The following is a 20,199-nucleotide window of genomic DNA, read 5'->3' on the forward strand; positions in this document are numbered from 1 at the left end:
CCGGGTCAAACTACAAGTCCAAAGGTGTTGCATCACCTCCACTTGGGCCCATGGACCTTGTACGACCTAGGGTTAGTTTTAGGCTGACTTGGGACGTCCTCCCACCTCCTTGGCCGCCACCCTTTGCTACTATATAAGTAGATCCATCTAGTAGCTTTTTGCTTGGGCTTTTTTAGATTAAAAGTTCGCCATAGCTGCAACTTCGCGTACTTCGTTTGTGTCCAACAAACAGACCAAGACGTCACAGAACCCCACCTTCATTAATAAATTCCTCTTATATTCGCGATATCAAGATTGCAATTTCAGTTTCTTACTTGTTCTTCGTTTGCTTACAGAAAATAAATTTTCGTGGTCAGGTTGATTGTGCTCTGGCGTGGTCAATAACCTTTTGAAATTGGTTTAGCGATTACTAAGACGCGACATCCTCGCACGTTCATAGTCGGATTGCCAAAGTCTACTCCATCAAAATGACAGCCACCATCTCATCTAAAGACATGACACCTTTGCCTCTATCATCATATTTGCTTTCCGATCTACTATTTACCACTTTTATTTTCAGATCTATTATTTCAAAATTCAAAAATACATTGCTGCAATTTTTTGTTATTTATTTTATTTCACGTTTCCGTGAGATCTATTTATCCAATCTACTACAAACTAATTTATGTTTTACCTGAGAGGGATTGACAACCCCCTTTACACGTCGGGTTGCAAGTATCTATTCTTTGTGTGCAGGTACCGTTTACATAATGTTGCTTGGTTCTCCTATCGATTTGATAATCTTGGTCTTATTACTGAGGAAAATATCTACCGTAGCTGTGCTGCATCATCCCTTTCTCTTCGATAAAAATATTGACGCGGATAGCTATCAGGCCCTTGCTCGTTAGTGTAAAAGTCCACCGAGCCTCGGGCTAGGCCTCTTCTTTAATCGCTAATAGGACGGGCTCGGGTCAGATTCGGCCTTCGAACTCAAAATTTAGGCCCAGGCATGACCCGTGGACAAGGTCAGGTCGGGCCATCCGGGCCAGGCTACCCATGGCCAGTATAATTGGGGATAACCGGAACTTCGAAAATAAAGGATATACTATGCCGATGTTCACTTACTTTCTTGAAGGGGAAGCACGCAAGCTAGTTTCACATATTCTCTCTTCGAAACTACGCCACAAAGCCTATCCTACAGTACTCGTAGCCATACTGTAGCCAAACATTTTACCACTCGCCCACTGGTACTGCATAGGAGCCGCTCGCCCACCGCTACATTTTCTGCTCTCTTCTGGATAAGCCAAGCCCCACCTCTTTCGCTTCCATTTTCCACCCCCAGACAATAAATATACTTGGTCACTTATCTCTATAATAAAGTTGCGCTCGTGTTTCCCCTAAAAAAAGGGTTGCGCTCGTGCTCGATTCCGAGGAACGGCCGTTGCTGTTGGTAAGGCGATCTCCGGTCTCCCCCCGATTTAACCCTTATTTTGATGTGATCCGTGGTCTGATCGCCGTGATTCTTTTCCCGTTTTTGCTGGCTATTTCCGGGATTTCCTGTTCGTTTTCTGATTTCCCTTCGCGTTGGTTTGTACATCTTTGGGGATTTTGGTCTCGTCGGGTGATTGTTTCTGGCTCGAGCATCAATTTTGGTCGGTTCTTGCTTGTTGCTTGCGTGTAGAAATGGACTTTGATTCGTTACTTACTTTTGGATTAGTGCGGTTATTTTATGAGTCAATTGTGGCGCAAAATTGGCAAAATTGGCAAATATACACTATAAGAAAGAGAAAAAAAAAATCTCCAGTGGCTTATATAATTGATTGGTCAACTTCAATGTTGTTTCTTCTATTTTGTCTACGCAGGCGCCAAGACTTACCTTCTGATATGATCTTCTGTAAGGAGTTATCCTGCTAATATGGGTGTCGGATTGTGTGCGTACTGCAATTAGCATGGAAATTACAGTAATGATAAAATATTTACGGATTTCTAATGCTGCTGTGGCAATCAGCAGTGATTAATTATGCTGGAAGCTTCAAGAAAACGATGAAGATTATGTTAATGCCACTGTGCTAGATTAATTTACAGAGCTGATTGTTAAATCTATAAACATACTGTACTAGATTAATTTTCTTACTAGCATTTCACTGCTATTATTTCTTAGAAGGTGCAGAAATAATTTCCCATTTGATTTTCCATTTAGGCTAGGTCTCCCATTCTGATCAAACTTATTAATCATTTTAACTTTTATTATGTAGGCACATTGATGGCAATGGAGGGACCAATTCTTTGTCGCCCTATAATGCAAGCAAGGCTTCCTGCTGCCCTTGTCAACAACTCATTGATCAAATCTGGGCAGCTTGGCACTGCATTCTTGGGTGCTGTGTCTAAATACCGCAACATTACTAGACTAGTTTCTCCAATCTCTCAGTCATCTTCAAAGAACTTTGGTCCTATTTGTCGTAGCTTCAGCTCCTCATCTGATGGTAATGGATACATGGCTGGAAACTTCAATGAGAATGATGAAGATTATGTTAATTCCACTGTGCTTGAAGCTGGTAATCTCTTTGCGCCATGGTGGTTTGAATATTTTTCTGTATCATATATGTTCAAGAATTACATCAGCTTAAATCTGTTTGCACTTAGATTACTTTTATTATCTCACTAATTATGCAAGATTTGTAATTTTTCTGGTGCATCACTAGAGCATTACTGGCGTTAAATTTTAAGTATTATTCTTATTATTACAAGTTCCATTTCTGTGCTCATTTTTTTCCTTATTAAGGGCACAATACATGATTTGTATACTCAAACTTAGGGAAAAGAATACTGTGTAGAAAGGAGGGTTTTCCACTTGAGCTCCCACGTTGGATTGTGGCAGTGTCTCAGGGATAGTTTTGCTAGTATTGATCTAAAGCAAAGGTAGATATAGTGGAGAAAAGGAAGTCTTTTGAGGGCTCCGGAGTTTGACCTTTAAGCACATGGAGCAAAAGACTCAGCTTAGCAATCTCATTCACCTTTTGATAGTATGGGCATACTTATGGACACAATGTGATTTTGGATCACTAAAATATAGAATTAAGTCCTTGCTTCACCAAGTCTTCGCGCAAATTTGTGTGGGCCATCTTTCATCTCCTTTGTTGCAACCTAATGGAACTTTCTTGAGATAAGCTAGTTAAAGCATTAGTTCTTTGAGATATTTGACATTAATTACCAAAATCCACCAAGGGCATTAGTTGCACTTTCAGTTGACGGTGAGGAGGAGTGTTGCCACTAGACCCCTTACCGCCCAAACAATGGTCCCAACCACCGCCTCCCCGGGGATGATGACGACGAGTCTGGCGCCTCCTTGGATGACGACGACGAGTCTGACGCTTCCTCGGATGATGACGGCCACGACTACGTAGCGCCGTCTGAGCGGGTAGCAGGACTGTAGGTGCAGGCGGTAGCCGTGGTTCCTCCTGCCCCTGCCCCCCTAGTCGACACGGGTGCCTACCTCCCTTAGTGCGCAGGCTACCTCGCTGCTTAGGGCCGTGATCACCTCCTCACCGACCTCACCTCCACCCTCTCTTTATCTGAGGACAAAGTAGGGGAGGACTCTACGGGATGGAGATCTGCCCTCCTTCGTCGCCCCGCTTGCCTGGCGTGGTGTCCTACTTCCGCTTGCTTGTCCCCGGGTCACCGACACTGGTCCTTGTGAATCTCCGCGTGCCCTGAAGCTGGTCATGGTCTACCTCGCCACCTCCGTGGCTCGCCGCACTCCTCACCAGCCTCCCGTCAGAGCGACTGGCCGGTGCGCTCCAGGGCGGGAGCGGAGGTAACGGAGCCCACCGCCGCTCAGCGTGCGGAACAGCATATTGCGGCACTCAACCTGGATCCAGCAGTGACAGCCGCTCTGTAGGTGGGGGGACAGGGACCGGCTAGGTGGCCTGCTGGATGGTCTTCAGATGGTCGGCCGTCAGCTCTCTGCATCCCCTAGCAACTGACACCTTTTCCCAGAGGCGTCTTCTATCGCTTTGGTGTTTCGCTTTTGGGCATGTTTGTGTTGTTGCCGTAGCAGAATTATTATTTACTTTCCTCATACATGGATAACTTGCTGTATGGACTTGGCTGGTGCTTTATCTATAAACGGGGCAAAAGCCTAATTTCGAGATATTTAGGGAAGTAGAAGCAATCGTGCAGGGAGTAATAGGATACATCATATTTGTATCACATGATAAATGCTGGAAATATATTCCCAGATTTAGTTACACTTACAGAATAATGAACAGATAGGTGCCCATCAACTAACTAATTTTTTAACAGCAATATATTGGATGTGTTTGTTCTTCAGTAATTGTTAGTGAAGCATGTGTTTTGTGTTTTCTTTTCCAGTTGAGGTCAGAAGTGGATCAGAAGGATATATAGTAAAGATGCGAGATGGGAAAAACCTGCGGTGTGTGCATAATAATTCTCAAGGGAGAGAGATTCCAGAGAGTGCACCACAACCTGCTATCGTTTTGAGAATTGAAGATGGAAGTGGAACTTTACTTCCAATCATTGTTTGTATGTACAACTTCCTATTCTCTTTGGAAGTTTGAAATTAGAATATCTCTTTGATTATAATACATGCCAATGTACTTTTTTCAGTGGAGATGCCAAGTGTACTTCTGATGGCTGCTATTCGCCATGTTCATATTGTAATACCCTATTTTATTTCTACAGTTCACGCCCATTTCTTTTGATTCATAAAGTCAGTAACCCTTTCTTGTTTTAGGCAAGACCTACCATATATCAAGTTGTTAAGGAACTGATCGATAAGATGGGCTATGAGGTATTGGAATGCTCTGGATCGCGATCAGTTCAGAAACCATAACTCATTAATTTATTCCTTCTCTCATGTTGTGGCTGTTTCCAGGTAAAACTTGTTCGGGTAAACAAAAGAATTCAAGAAGCATACTGTGCCGAGCTTTATCTAACAAAGGTACTCGAGTAATTGAGTAAATTGCTAGGAAGGAAACTGAACATCGTGTTCAGTGGGTACAGTAATATCATAATTGTTCTGAAGTGAAAACTGCCTGTACTGCAGATTGGAGATCAAACAGAGAGTATAACATTTGATCTTCGGCCTTCGGATGCTATCAATATTGCTGTTCGCTGCAAGGTATTATTTTAATGTTGAAGGTTCATTTTTGTATCTAATAGCTCTGGCACTAGATGATGACATTCTTCTCCGTTTCTCTTTCTGTTGCTGCAGTTTCTCTTCATTTCTAAGTTGATTCTTCTCCTTTTAAGGCTTAATGATTTAGCGTCTTTTCTAATATTCTAGATGAGTTTAGAACGTAGCTGCAAGCTCACAAGGTTACTAGCATTAGCAAAATGGATCACTAGTAGTAATTTTTTTTATACACGTGAACCAGGGGTAATCATGTCATGCTTTCCATAGTTCAGACACCAAATGTGAGGATAATTGTAGAATTACGTTCATAGCGAATATGATCTAAAGCCCATCTTATCTTATTATGGAGTGCATCACATATATTTATGTCGTTGCTCTTGACAAAAACAGGTTCCTATACAAGTACATAGGAGTCTTGCATACAGCGACGGCATAAGATCAGTCGAGCCAGCAAAATTGGTGGCTGCAGGTGGCCTTTCAGATGGTTTATTGTTTACTGAACTTGACAGGTATCTCTTTTATGGACCTATGTTGTTGTGGCCTGAGTGCACAAACCAATTGTGACAGCAGTTTGTTCTACATACCTCGATCCTTGCATTAATTTGTTTGGTTTTCCCGGCAATAAAAAATGTATGTGAATTGTAATAAGAATGAGAATGAGTGTTGTCAGTCGGACCTTTCCGAAAACGAGTTAGACACAGTAACTTATGGTTGAAGGGTCGATTATGAGTTGATAATTTGTTCTTCCATTCAAAATTGTGTTTCATTGTCAAAAAAGTTCAATCTGTGTATAATTTATTGTTCAAAAGCTCATCCATCTTCCTGCATGTTAGTCTCCTTACACTAAGCTTTTTGTCAGACCTGATGGAGAGCCCTGCGTTGAAGCTCAAGAGTTCAGTTTGGTGCGAAACATGTTCATTGCAGTTGTTGAAGAGAGATACAAAGATGCAGGTAACGATTGTGTTTTGATGGCCTTATTTTGATGCATCAATGCACTAGAAACAATGGATGATACTCCCTCTGTAAAGAAATATAAGAGCATTTAGATCTCTTTTGGCTCTTTGATAAGGATTTCATATAGTTCTGTGTTCTCAAGATGTTTTGAAACATATTTTTTCTGCTGGAAGGTGAGGATTGTCGTGAACTGTAAAACTTTTTTTTTGAAACAAGGCAAAAGATTTGCCATTTTCATTGATTAAGAGAGAAGTTTTAACAGGTACCCGCAAGGCGGGGGAAAGGAGTCTACTCTCGCGGCATTACATTACACAGGTGTCTAGCGCCTGCAATCGCCCAAATACGAGCCTCCTCCTTTATCCTAGCAGTGACCATGGTCACTGTGGTAGCGACATTCCTAAAAACTCTTGCATTGCGCTCATTCCAGAGTTCCCAGGAAACAAGCATGAGCATGGAGGCCAGAGCCTTCCTCGGGGGCCCCCTATCTAGGATAGTCTTGAACCACCATTCCTTTACAGAAATTTCGTTACACCAGCCTGCAGTGATAGCACTGTTTACGCCGATCCATGAAGCCACATTAGCCCAAACGCGTTGGGAAAATCTGCATTGGAATAGGAGATGGGGTGCAGATTCAGTAACTTGCTTGCATAAAGGGCAAAGCCCATAATTGGGCCAGCCCCGACGCTGGAGCCTGTCCGCTGTCCAAACACGATTCTGGATGACGAGCCAAGCAAAAAACTTGCACTTGGGAGGCGCCCAAGCTTTCCAAACGGACATGTTCATGTTGCTCCTGAGATGGCCCTCGAACTCCGCCATGTAGGCCGAAGAAGCAGAATAATCGCCACTTGTAGTGAGCTTCCATAGGATAGTATCACGGACTCCCGCAACAAGGTTGATCCCAGACACCCTTTCCCAAAGGAGGGCGAACTCCTGGATGTGCCCCAAGGATAGGCCATGCTGGGTGTTTATTTGGCTGACCCAGAAATTGTTCAGGAGTGCCTTTTGGACTGTGCACGTCTTTTTCTTAGAGATGTCGTAGAGAGCGGGTGCAATGTCTTTCGGCCTGATCCCATCCAGCCAAGAGGAGTTCCAGAAGCTCGCGCTGCAACCGTCTCCGATGTGAACCATGGTGGCAGCCGCAAAAATGTCTCTGTCCTTGTCAGTACATGGTGTTCCAGAGCCTAGCCAAAGCTTAGGGGGATCTGCCCATTCATACCAAAGCCAACGAAGACGCAAGGCGGTTGCAAATTTCTCGAGGTTGAGCACTCCTAGCCCACCATAAATCTTTGGCTTACACACAAGTTCCCAATTAACTTTGCATTTTCCTCCCGTGACCTTGTCACAACCTGCCCACAGATATGTGCGTCTCAAACTATCATCTTCTTCCTCACCTCCACCGGTAAATCAAGGGGCGTCAGATGATAGATTGCAATGGCCGTGAGCACCGCCTTAACGAGGACAATACGGCCAGGGGTGGCCACGTGCTTGGCCGCCCATGGCGGGAGCTTGCCGGCGACCTTGTCCTCTAAATATTGGAAATGTATCCTTTTGAGTCTTCTAACTGAGAGGGGCAGCCCCAAATATCGCACTGGGAAGCCGGAGCGAACTGCTGGAAAGTCATGTAGAACATCCTGAAGGTCGATGCCCTCGCAACGGATAGGCGCAACGAGACTCTTTGCACAATTGGTGACCAAGCCGGTGACCTCCCCAAAAGAGGCCAACGTCGACGCCAGGAATTGAATATCACTTTTAATGGGTGCAACGAAGATGGCAGCATCATCGGCGTACAAGGACGCACGGATCGGTCTTCCTCTGAGCGGATGCAAGCTCCCTTGGGCCGTGGCTTTGGCAAGTATGTGGTGTAGGGGGGGTCAATAGCAAGGACAAAGAGGAGCGGCGAGAGCGGGTCCCCTTGCCGAAGGCCTTGTCCATGTCTGATCGGGTCACCGGGAATGCCATTAAGTAGCACACGGGAGGAGGCTGTGGAGAGGAGCGTCGAAACCCAATCACGGAAGTGGCTTGGGAAGCCCAGGTGTCGGAGCAAATCCATCAAATAGTCCCATCTGACCGAATCGAAGGCCTTTTTGATATCGAGCTTGAAAAGGAGGGTAGGGGATTCCATGCGGTGAAAGCATCTGGCCAAGTTTCTGACATACATAAAGTTGTCGTGGATGCTTCTCTTTTTGATAAAAGCACTTTGTGCATTGGAGACTAGGTTGGGCATGTGAGGGGCTAAGCGAGAGGCCATCATTTTAGCGATGATTTTGGTGACCGCATGAATGAGGCTAATTGGTCTGAAATTCGAAATGTCCTCGGCGCCGTCTTTTTTCGGGATAAGGGCGATGTTCGCTGAGTTGAGCCAGGTGAAGCTGGAGGCGCGCAGGTTGGAGAAGCCATTGACAACAGCCATCAGATCCTGCTTGATGATGTCCCAACATTCCTTGAAAAAAATACCGGTGAAGCCATCCGGTCCCGGTGCCTTGTCACTTGGTAAGGAGAAAATAGCCGCTTTAGTTTCCTCTTCAATGAATGGTAGGTCCAGATCCGTAAGATCACATGGCTGGGTTTGAATGGCCTCCCAGTTGAAATCTTTTGACCGTGCCGGCCCCTTACGAATGACCGTGGAGAAGTGCTCATGGACAATGGCTTTCTTGTCATCATGATTGGTAACCCATCCTTGGTTGTGCCGGAGACGATGGATAAAGTTTTTCCGTCTCTGCCGATTGATTCGGAGATGGAAAAAACGCGTATTGGCATCCCCCTCTTTAAGCAAGGTTATCCTTGAGGATTGCTTTTTTCTAGCTCGCTCTAGGACAGCCAGAGCGACAACCTTCCGCTTGAGTTGTTTCCTTAGATCTTGCTCGTTGTTGCTCAAGGTCCGAATTTCTTGTGCCATGTCCAAGCGCAGGATGACCTCGAGAGCCATGTGGAGTTGGACTTTATGGCGAGAGAAAAGCTTCCTGCTCCAGCACCTCAATCTCTGACTAGCTGTCTTCAACTTGTGGAAAAGAATTTGGCATGGGTCATGGTGGCTCACCCTTTCGTTCCATGCATCAGCAACAACTTTCTTGAAGTTTGGCATGTTTGTCCAGAAATTTTCGAACCTAAAGGATTTTGGCCTTGAGGGTCCCTCGCTATGTTTTTAAGGCGGTAAGGCGAGGCGAGGCGCTGGGGGGGCGCCTCACTGCCTAAGCGCTGAGGCATAAGGCGAGGCGACGCCTTAGAGACTTGTAAGCAACAGAATTAAGTAGAATTTGGTAGGCATTAAGCAACTAGGCATACAGCCATACACACCTTGCAACTGATTGTTGTAGAGCCCCCATCCTCTTTGCACTTGCTTTTCTCCCCAACAGAATTCTGCATCAACATGAAGTCATGAACAAATATGTTAGAATAATGTATCACTTACCAGTGCACATTCCACAAAAAATAGAAATAAAAGTGAGGCAGCGAACAAAAGTGGAAAGAAAGATAGCAAGTATGAGTGCAACTGCAATCTGCAATGCATGGCATATTACATAACCATTAACCAATTCAAATGACACAAGTCCAGTAGTCCACATAAGACAAACAGAATAATAGATAACTCCAGCATAGCAAAAGGGATAAAGGTGGCCAGCTCAGCTCTCTCATGTCTCTCCACTCTCAAAGTCTCAATCAAAAGTCATCATCATCAAACTCATTGGCATTGGTGTTGTCTTCACCATCTTGGTCAACATTAGTTGGCTCTTGATCGTCATTGCTCACATCATCATCATCCTCAACGTAGTCTGAATCCTCCCCCTCCGCATTGGGCATACTGTTGCTCTTGCTTGTTGTTGCTGTACTGCAGAGGAGGAGGAGCTGCTGGACAGGAGGATGAGGAGGAGCTGCTGGACAGGAGGAAGAGGAGGAGGAGCTGCTGGACAGGAGGAAGAGGAGGAGCTGCTGGAGAGGAGGAACCGTTGGAGAGGAGGGGGAGGAGCTGCTGGAGAGGAGGAGGAACCAGATCTGCTGGAGAGGAGCCACTGAAGATAAGGAGGGGGAGGAGTGTGTGGATTGGGGGCTGTTTCTCTCTCTCTCTTTCTCCCCTCTTACCTGTTGGCGCCAACATGATTCCAGTTTCCTGCCAAAACTCTGTTTCCCGCCTAAAACAGCTCCCCTGCCTGCCTGGCAAGCTAAGGCGTCCAAAATGGACTAAGGCAACGCCTCGGACGCCTAGGCAGACGCCTCGGACGCCTTATAGCTTAAGGCGGACGCCTTAGACACCCACCTAAGGCGAGGTGGACGCCTTGCCCTCGCAGGGCGCCCTGACGCCTAAGCGTCGCCTAGGCGACGCCTTAGGGACGCCTTGAAAACAGAGGTCCCTCGTCGCTAGCAAGGAGAAGGGGGCAATGGTCGGAGAGCGAGGATGACAACGCGTGCAGGATGTGGGAGCCAAAATGGATGTCCCAATCTTCATTACAAAAAAAGCTATCCAGCTTGCTCATAGTGGGATTATGCTGCTCATTGCTCCATGTAAACTTTCTATTTTGTAGGTGGATCTCCTTGAGCTCACAAGAATTGAGTGCATTACGAAAGCGAACAATACGACTCCGGTCCATATTTGCTTTGTTTTTGTCGCGGGCGCGGTAGATTTGGTTGAAATCTCCAGTGATCAGCCACCTAACTCCATCGAGAGGCTTCTGGCTAATCATCTCCTGAAAAAAGGAGTCCTTCAGATTGCTTCTTGTATGGTTAGCCATGAATGACAACAACCTATGTATTCTCAGTTGGAATGTTAGAGGCCTCAATTGTCCTGCACGACGAGCGACTGTTCATGAAACCATTGCCTCGACCCCCTGCAACATTGTTTGTCTGCAAGAAACCAAGCTGGCCAATATTGATCAATCCGCTGCAGCCTTCCTTGGAGGACATCGTCTAAAATCTTTTGCTGAGCGCCCGGCTGACGGCACCCGGGGAGGAATCCTCCTCTGGAACGAGGATGTGGTCAAGATTGAGCAGGTCAATTTGGGGACTTTCTTCCTTTCAGCCATGGTGACCATAGTCGAATCCAGTAACTGTAAAACTAGCTCCAGTTTGTGCCGTACAAATGAGCAAAGGAGACAAATGTCACCTGATTTGACATGAACGTGTAGATCGCATCCAAGAAATTGATATTGTATACTGTTCTTAAAATATAAGTCCCTTTAGCTAAAATGTACCGAGAATTGTTAAATTAGTGTTGATTTCTCTGTTCTGCAGCAACATGGAAGGACAAACTAATGAGGCTGAGATCTAAGCGGAAGAACTGGGCCTGAAAGGTTCTTAACTCGGTACTCTATTTGTATCATATTGTCGTCCCTTTGTAGACCTGTGATTACCCCCCGCCCCGCAATAGACTGGTCACTTTGGACTGTGTAAATAAAAAAGTGTCCTCAACCTCACTATGCAATGGAGATGATTGGTCCGTATGGTTTGATGTAATTAGACGTATATATTCCAAGGCCCTGAGAAGTAGCTTCTGTAAATTCAGACTAATATTCAGAAAGTAAGAACTAATCTATGTAAGTTCCATCCTATTTATGCATGTTGGCGCCAATGGTCATCTGGGCCCTCATTGAATCTTGTGTTTCGATAAAAAAAAGGGTACTATATTGCTGGGACTGTATTTTCATATTTAATACAACTTTTAAACTAAATTATTATGTCTGTCATTCTTAAATATTGATGATTCTAAGGTAATGGGTTGCAATTGGTATGTAAAATATCATTGAACCCCTAGGTTTCATAATATATTTGTGGGAGATACTACTATATGCAAGGCATGGGTCGGGAGTATGATACGCAAGACATGACAGCAAGGTCTCTTAGAGATCCTAAACCTCAGATTTCGGGAGTCCCACTCCCAGCAGAGTTGCTAAAACTGTGTTCGCACACAAACACGCTACCATGTGCCCCAGGGGTACACATGACACGTGGCCAAAGGAGCCTCAACCAATTGTTGAGTGATAAAATGACATATGGTTGCAGGAGCCTTGTCAGGAGCGTGATATGTAAAACACATCGACAAGGTTTACTAGAGGCATCCCTTTCATAAGCATAGCATAGGTGGGCAATTGACAGAATTGCACATAGTTATGATTATGATTCTTGATGGCATGACTCGTATAGGCATTATGTTCGTGATAAGTGGATTGTTAATCCAACTGCATCTACTACTGTTACTTCACCCTAAACTACTATCCAATACGTATCTCAAATTATTAAATTCATGACAAGATTGCTTTCCAGCATGCATCTCAAAGTATTAAATTCATGACAAACAGATAATGCTTTAAGTAAGATGACATAATATAGACAATGTAAGACCAAGCAATATGTTCAAACCCCGTCGTTTCATTTTTAGTAGCAACAATACAATGCGTGCCTTGCAACTCCTCCTATCATAGAGTAAAGGACACTATAAGATTGAGCCCATTACTATGCACCACTCTCTCTGAAGATCTAATCATCTAATTGGCCAAAGAAGACTCATAGATCGGAAAGCATACATAGCTATTAAATCACACATAATAGATCTCAAAAAGCTTCAAATAGTTTCAATGAATAATCGGATCATAAACCCACAAGTCATCGGATCCCAACATGGACACCGTGAGAATTACATCGAACAGTTCTCCAAAGAGATCGGTGTATTGAAGATCAGAGAGAGAGAAAGAGAGGGAGAGAGAAATAGAGAGAGAAAGAGAAAGAGAGAGAGAGAGAAAGCCATCTAGCTACTACTATGGACCCGTAGGTCCTGCTCACTCATCATCATGGAGGCAGCAAGGTCGGTGAAGATTGCCTCCCAAATGGGTTCCCCCTCCGGCAGAGGATCAAAAAAGGCCTCTAGATAGGATCGCGAAAGCATATAGGCTTGCGACGATGAAAAAATTGTTCCAAGTCTCGCTCTGTTTTTTTGATTATTTGTGAATTTATAGGCTTGGAATTAAGGCAAATGGAGCCACGGTGGGCCCACAAGCTCACATGGCGCGCCCCCAGGAGTGCATCGCCTGAGCTTGTGGCCCCCCTTGATCATTGTCTGGTGCCTCCCCGAAGCTTCTAGGGTCATTCCTGGTCTAGAAAAATTCTCCGTAAAGTTTCATCGTGTTTGGAGTTCGTTTGGTACTCCCTCCATTTTTATATACAAAATCACAAACTCAGATTACAGATACTAATGTAAAATTTAATGCTTGCGTTGCAATTCATCTTTTCTTTTTGTTTACTGGGTCATCAATACGTCGCGTGCATGCAAACAAACTGAGTGGGGGAAGTAGTTGACTGTCGTTATAACTGCATGCGTGCAAGTATTAAATAGGTTTCTAGTACGAGAAAATATTATTAATTTTTCCTCGATTACAGTTAGTTGCCTTTATAGATGCAAAATGTATATTTCATAGTGACCTTGTATAAGTAAATGGAGGAAGAATGGTTTTTGTGCAAAAACAAAGAAATAGACAAAAAAAAAAGAACTGACACTAGGCACTAATTTAATAGGTTAGTCCATCAAAAATAATATAAAATGGCACATAAAACATACAAGAATGATAATATAGCATGAAACAATTAAAAATTATAAATGTGTCGGAGACGTATCACGCAACAACGATGGTCACGTCCGCTCCTCAAAAAAGCATTTGTAACACCTCCTAAATTATGTGTCCTTTAGTTATAGCTTAGAATAAATATTTATATTCATATAATACATAAAAAACTATTGGTGCAACTACGTGCTAGCCACATTGACACATGTAAAATTCATATATGAGACTAATGAGGTAGCGCTCCATGAGATAATGGGCCCCTGTAATGGTTTGTGCGTGTCAATAAACTTGCTTTGGCAAGCTAGCAATGGCCCATGATGGACAAGTCTAGAGAAACCATGCCATGCAAATAGCATAATCTGTTGGAAGTTGTCGGTTCTATATCCGGCGTATCTCATAGTAGGGGTCCTAAGCTAGGCGTCTTGGAGCGATGGTAACATGGGCACGGGATTTTACCCAAGTTCGGGCCCTCTTGATGAAGGTAAAATCCTACATTCTGCTTTTGATTATATTGATAGTGTGGTATAGGGTACATGTGTCTACCATGAGATTGATCTAATCAATATCCTCCCTTATTGACTAGCCTGGCCTTGGTTTATATAAAACACCAGAGCCCTAGGGTTTAGGAGAGCCCTTGGCTTGGGCACCAAGTCTTGTAGAAATCTCCTTGTATGCGGCGTGGGCTGCCTGAAGTGGCCCATGAGTGAACCGCCATGGGGGTCCTCAGCCCGATCCAGCTGATCGGGAGACGACGTGGTGAGTACCCCCTAGTCCAGGACACCGTCAGTAGCCCCCTGAACCGGTCTTCAACTTGGGGACGCTCCTCGATTTTTCCAAACTGTTCTTCATCTTCGGTTATCGATCTTGAAAACTGGTTCAACAAATCTTTTAATCTTGAGGATCGTCGAAGTGAATCCAAAGAGTTTACACGTCGGGTATCCGAGGAGCCCCTTTAAGTCTTCGGCCTTTAACAATGTCTTATTATTTTTACGCCACACCTCGAGTTTGAAGTTGTTCCCGTGCGGCGGTGTCCTCTTGCATCCGAGGCCCAATGTCGGACTGCATTCGAGGTATCCTTTGTAGCCGAGCACCGACGCCGGACTGTATCCGAGCTCCAACGCCGGACTGTATCCGAGCTCCAACGCCGGACTGTATCCGAGCTCCAACGCTGGACTGTATCCGAGGTGTCATAAATCACCTTGGCTCAAAAAAGTCGAAGGAGTTTAGCCGAGCTTAATGCCAGAAATGCCCTCTATGGAGCCAGCCACTAGCGCTCGAGATTTATGCCGGACTGCTTCCGAGGTGGTGCACCATCCCGACCTCGGGATGATTTTTTGTCAATATTTTTGATTGGTGCCATTTATTCTCTGCCGGGATATATAGACAGTAGCCCTCAAGGTGTGTATCGGTCTAAAACCCGAGATGCACATGAAGGATGACATAAGACCGTTGATCCCAGTAGCCCCTAGGACTCAGGTTGATTGCAAAATCGGCCTGAGGATCAACTCCTAACTCGGCAGAATACTTCGGGACACAAAAAGCGGTGTGCAAAGTCCTCGAGACTCAGGTTGGTGCGGCCGACCAACCCGAGGATCATAATCTCCTCGAAAACTATATTGCACTTTAAATTTTCTGCATTGGATTGTCGATGCAATAGCCCCCGAGAATTGGGTTGGGCAAAATGACCGACCCTAGGATCATACCTCCTCGGGAACAAGTTCAACTGTTATGTATGTTTTGACAATACCGAAGTGGAGTTCAGCAGGAAAGATGCTGAACTATAGTTTTAGAAAAGAGTTTCACACCGAACACCTCAACCAAGAGAATGTCCCGCTTCCTGAAAATAGGTGAAAGATGTTATCAGCTCAAACAAAGGCCAACAAACATGCGTAAAAACTTTACGTCTAGATTGAATCAAGCTGTCTTGGTGCCAAAATGAAATTGGTCTTGAAATTGTACTTTCGTCGTGCTTTGACATGACACATCTGATCTCTAGACTTCAAGTGGGTCAGCCTTCGGCTTCAACCTCCCTATCCCGAAGGCGGAGTGTTTATCAGGCCAGTTTAGCGAACTAAATGCGAGCGGTTTTAGAGAGGAACCAGGCTACCCGACTATTGATCATACACCTGAGTCGAGAAAGGAGTGGTAGAAAAAGACTGTGCAATGACTAAGAAGAAAACATCTATTATATAATGGCTCATACTAATTTAAGAGCCCCCAAGTGACTTGGGTAAAAAATAATATGTATAATGATTGTATGTACCAAGTACTTATATCATATCTTTGTTCACCCAAACTTTAAACGCGTCTTAACCGACCGTCGGCTTCTCCCTCTTCGGCCAAGGGCCAAAAAGTGTTATGTACTCCACCTGTTGAGAATATCGACGGTGTTTTCGATAACCAGGCAATCATGCCATAAGGCTGTAACAGACAAAGCGCGCTCAGGGAACTTTCTACATTACTGACGAAGTGTAAGAAGCATCTTCGCAGAAAATAGTACCCCCACCGATACCTTTTTTTCGGTTGCTCATTGTTACTATGAGACTTGTGCAATAGATTTTTTGTACTCATGAGTTCCGTTGTATGCCGACCATGATTGAAAACAATAAAAGTGCTAGCTTTCGGCTTCACCCAGTCTGAGGTCCGAGCTCGGATGACCCGATCGTGACAATCGCAGAGGTGCTTCCTTTACTCCCTAACCGAACAATCGGGAACATAGGGGTAAACACAGGAGCAAGGCAACACAGCTTGCGGAACACTTAAGTCAACATGGTGCATATTGTGGCGTAATACACGAATAAGGAACGAAGCCATACACGTATAATCATATGCAAGAGGAAATGCTTCATAAAGGAAGCCCCAAGTAGACTGGGTATTTAAAATTGTGTGTCACAAAAAAAGTTTTGACAAAGAAGTTTTTCACAAACAACTTTTTGCCAAAAAGTATAATGCTTGGTCGAACTGAACAAAATTTAAAACTGAAAGTTTTTGAGCATGAAAGTGACTTAGCTGGTTAATGTTCTCCGTGTTGAGGACGCGGTCCGAGTTTGGTGCGAGACAAGGTTCCAGCCCTCAAGCTAGTCCCGAGGTAGCCGAGCGGGGAGCTCGACACTCCGAAGTGACTACACAACATGTACGCTGTGGCGAGGTGAAACCCGTAGTAATTTGGTCATCGGAGGCAGGATGATGACATCGGCACACCGAAGTGACCACGCGACGTAGTCGAAATTCATTACCTGCACACATAAAACAATGCGAGCAAGAAACAATAATAATTGAGAAATAATTTTTTTGCACAATTAATCAGGTAAGTTTGGCCTGGGCGCCAAGATCAGTTCGACGAAGTGGCAGCCCGGAGGTGTCGATGCAGGTCTCCATGCGCGGGACGACAACATCGGAAAAAAATTCTCTAGAAAATAATGCAGCACAAAAGAACAAAAAATATTCTTTGTATAATAATTTATGTGCTAAACAAATAGCTAAGAAAAATAAAACCTGGACGGTGATGATCGTGGAGGCACTTCGGGTCGTTGCTCGAAGTAGTGCTAGCTGGACTGCTAGCACTCATCAATACGTGGAGCAGTGTTTGCAGATTAGACCACAAAGACCGTGCTTGCAAAACAAATATTTAATTAGGTTAGAAATACTCTAGGTTTATGCACTTTTCGAAAAGGAGTACTAGGAGCTGCCAGCAGCCGATGAAGAGCTGAATTAAAAAGGGAAAAATAATTAAATCTCCCTGTTTGTGTGCTACCATGGAGCCAAGTCCCTGCAAGGGTACTGCTTCTGCATTATCTCTTCGGCTAGATCGCCTGTTGGTCAGATTGAGTCTGGATCCAATGTATCTGGATTTGATGTACCGCCAAGCAGCGGACTCGAACATAAACCGTACTGCAATCTATATACATACAACAGTACACACCTAACAGAAAACATAATGGCATAGATAATTTGTACTGCATGTAATTATTAGGAAGAATAGCACCTGAGGATTCCTTAATAAAGAAAAGGAAGGATTGATCTCCCTGTGGGTTGCTGCATGGCTGAATTCGTGTTAGCTACGGGCACTGCTCAGCGTGGACTATACACGAACGTGCTCGTCCTCCTCAATTGGATTCAGGGTGCCCGGGATAACGACACAGAGGTAGTGCAGTGGCAGCATGATGAAACATGAATTCTCGGGGCGATCTCATTGTGGCCACAAATTAACTAACCTGTGTAGAGAAAATAACACTGGCCCAAGCAATAATTTGCTCCTCAAAGAAAAATGTTATACATTGAAAGTACTTTGGAGAGATGGCACCTGACACTCATACGACGAAGTTGACCACTAGCAGTTTAGGTGATCAGTATTCGAAACTGCTGTACACACGACATATAGGGTGAACGACCCTTGCACGATGGTCCATCTAGCGGTTTGCAGACAACTGTTGCCATGCATGGACGGCTTAAATGGATTGTCGTTCAATAATCGTCTACCTATTGTCGTCTGTATAGCAGTGCTGATCAGTATTTGCATTGAGAAGCATCATCGCCTCTCGCTCCTTGGACCTTGCGCACAGGCACGTCGGCCTAGTCCGGCGCCTCGGCCAGCAGATCGGCCAAAAAGATTGGCTTCTTCACAGTTTGGTGTGCTGCCGTGTGGTTTCCCTAACATCAAGTGGTACGCGCAAAGCTAGCCGCACCTTTAATCAAGCGAACCTTGAAAAACGTGTTTCAAATTAGTACTAGTACATTAGCACTTGTCTTATGCATGCTCAATAAGAAGTGGCAGGCCATGAACGACAGCGTAGATACTGGTAGGAAAAAAAAGGAAAAAGGAAGAGAGCCTCCCTGTTGTTTTCACGCTCTTCTTGGCCAGTTCGCTGTGGTCATGTAGCCAATCCGTCAACTATGCCGCCGTTTACAAAACGTCTCACCAGGATCTTTATAGCACGCAAGGTAGCTCGGATCTGATGTTCTACCAGACGGCGGATATGGTCGCTGCCGTTCAAAAATTATCTTGATCTGATCTGGCTGCAAACAGATAGCACGACACAGCAGCAACGCTTTTGCAGGAGAGAAAAATTTACACGAAAACGAATTTAATTGAAAAACATCGGATTATACTGATGGCACTTGAGCAGACCAATTAGCAAGTAAGAGAACTAGTACCGAAATTTAGTTGGTCTCAACTTCTAGTACGGGAGAAAGTACTAGTACAAAAAGAAAGAAAACCAAGTTGAATGCTTAGCTTGGGCAGCTTTACGTCATGATGCCTTTTGGAATTCGTGCACAGGGATGTTTCTTTTGTGGCCTTGCTAATCCGATCGTGATCCTTTGGCCGGCGCGCCGCTTGATTTGGATTCCTTTAGCCTGTTTTTCACAAACGGCTGAGTGCGCGAGCTTCTTTGGGATCTCCATGCTACGCACGGGTTCATCGTATTGCCAAGCGTCGAGTACGGCATTCGCCGCCAATATTTATTGTCTCGATCTGCCAGCGACCAAAATAGCGTGGAACCAGCAGTAAGGATTTAAAAAAAAACAAGATAATTTACATAGAACAGATCTAACCCAAAAGATATCACCTGATCGTTGAATTCGATTCCCACCGAACCGCGACGAACACCTAGCAGACTCTCAATAAAAGCATCAATGTCGGTTCTATATCCGGCGTATCTTGTAGTAGGGGTCCTAAGCTAAGCGTCTGGGAGCGATGGTAACATGGACACGTGATTTTACTCAGATTCGGGCCCTCTTGATGGAGGTAAACCCTACATCCCGCTTTTGATTATATTGATATGGGTGTGGTACATGGTACATGTGTCTATCACAAGATTGATCTATGAATATCCTCCCCTATTGACTAGCCTGGCCTTGGTTTATATAATACACCGGAGGCCTAGGGTTTAGGAGAGCCCTTGGCTTGGGCGCCAACTCTTGTAAAAACCTCCTTGTATGCGGCATGGGCTGGCCGAAGTGGCCCATGAGTGAACCGCCATGGGGGTCCTCGGCCCCATACAGTTGGTCGGGAGACGACGTGGTGAGTACCCCTAGTCCAGGACACCGTCAGAAGCATAGACCGTATACACATTTGGACTCAAGTTCTATATCCAAACAGTAAATGAGGTGGCTTTGGCCCCACGTTGCATAGAGAATATTCAACCATGGGTATGTTTGCTCGGCGTCTCTAGGGAAATATCCAATGGTTTTTGGAAACATCTGTCCCGCGAATCTCACCAGTCATCTCCGACCAGTCTATTAGTATAGTTTGACTTTCGTTTGTATTCTTTCTTTCTCTGCACCATTTCTGCTCGTATTAGATGCCTTTGCACCTGTACCGCAACTATGACCCACTCGCGCATTGAACCACCGATAGCTGCTACTCAGCGGCCAACCATCCCTGACTTGCTACACGCTATACGGTATGTCTGTACTCATCAGGACAGTCTACTGTTCTTGCACTAAACATTAGTACTGAATTTGTCATCTTAAATTTACTAATTTTATTTCCAGTAATCTTTACACAACTTCTCTCCGTGCGGCCAACATTTTGTTTAATAAAATGCTGCCTGTTCAGTAAAGCGT

The 20,199-nt window shown here is 44.7% G+C and overlaps 1 protein-coding gene across 4 annotated transcripts; it reads left to right on the forward strand.

The window, feature by feature from the left end:
- The first annotated feature begins 1,133 nt into the window (after positions 1-1,133).
- LOC123146876 (bifunctional nuclease 2) lies at positions 1,134-11,671 on the forward strand. 4 transcript variants are annotated; one of them, XM_044566146.1, is made up of 11 exons: positions 1,159-1,429; positions 1,842-1,873; positions 2,235-2,534; positions 4,351-4,521; positions 4,606-4,655; positions 4,733-4,789; positions 4,874-4,939; positions 5,045-5,119; positions 5,525-5,643; positions 5,994-6,085; positions 11,312-11,671. In XM_044566146.1, exons 2-11 carry the CDS (start codon positions 1,864-1,866, stop codon positions 11,365-11,367), a joined length of 996 nt encoding a protein of 331 aa, XP_044422081.1. In that variant the 5' UTR covers positions 1,159-1,429; positions 1,842-1,863; the 3' UTR covers positions 11,368-11,671. The 4 variants fall into 4 exon arrangements, with proteins under 4 accessions (XP_044422082.1, XP_044422081.1, XP_044422083.1 ...); XM_044566147.1 differs by lacking the exon at positions 1,842-1,873 and having other exon boundaries at positions 1,134-1,429; XM_044566148.1 differs by lacking the exons at positions 1,159-1,429; positions 11,312-11,671 and adding an exon at positions 10,606-11,285 and having other exon boundaries at positions 1,864-1,910.
- Positions 11,672-20,199: the final 8,528 nt, after the last annotated feature.

The sequence above is a fragment of the Triticum aestivum genome, chromosome 7A (genome assembly GCF_018294505.1).
Source record: "Triticum aestivum cultivar Chinese Spring chromosome 7A, IWGSC CS RefSeq v2.1, whole genome shotgun sequence".
Taxonomy (NCBI): Eukaryota; Viridiplantae; Streptophyta; class Magnoliopsida; order Poales; family Poaceae; genus Triticum; species Triticum aestivum.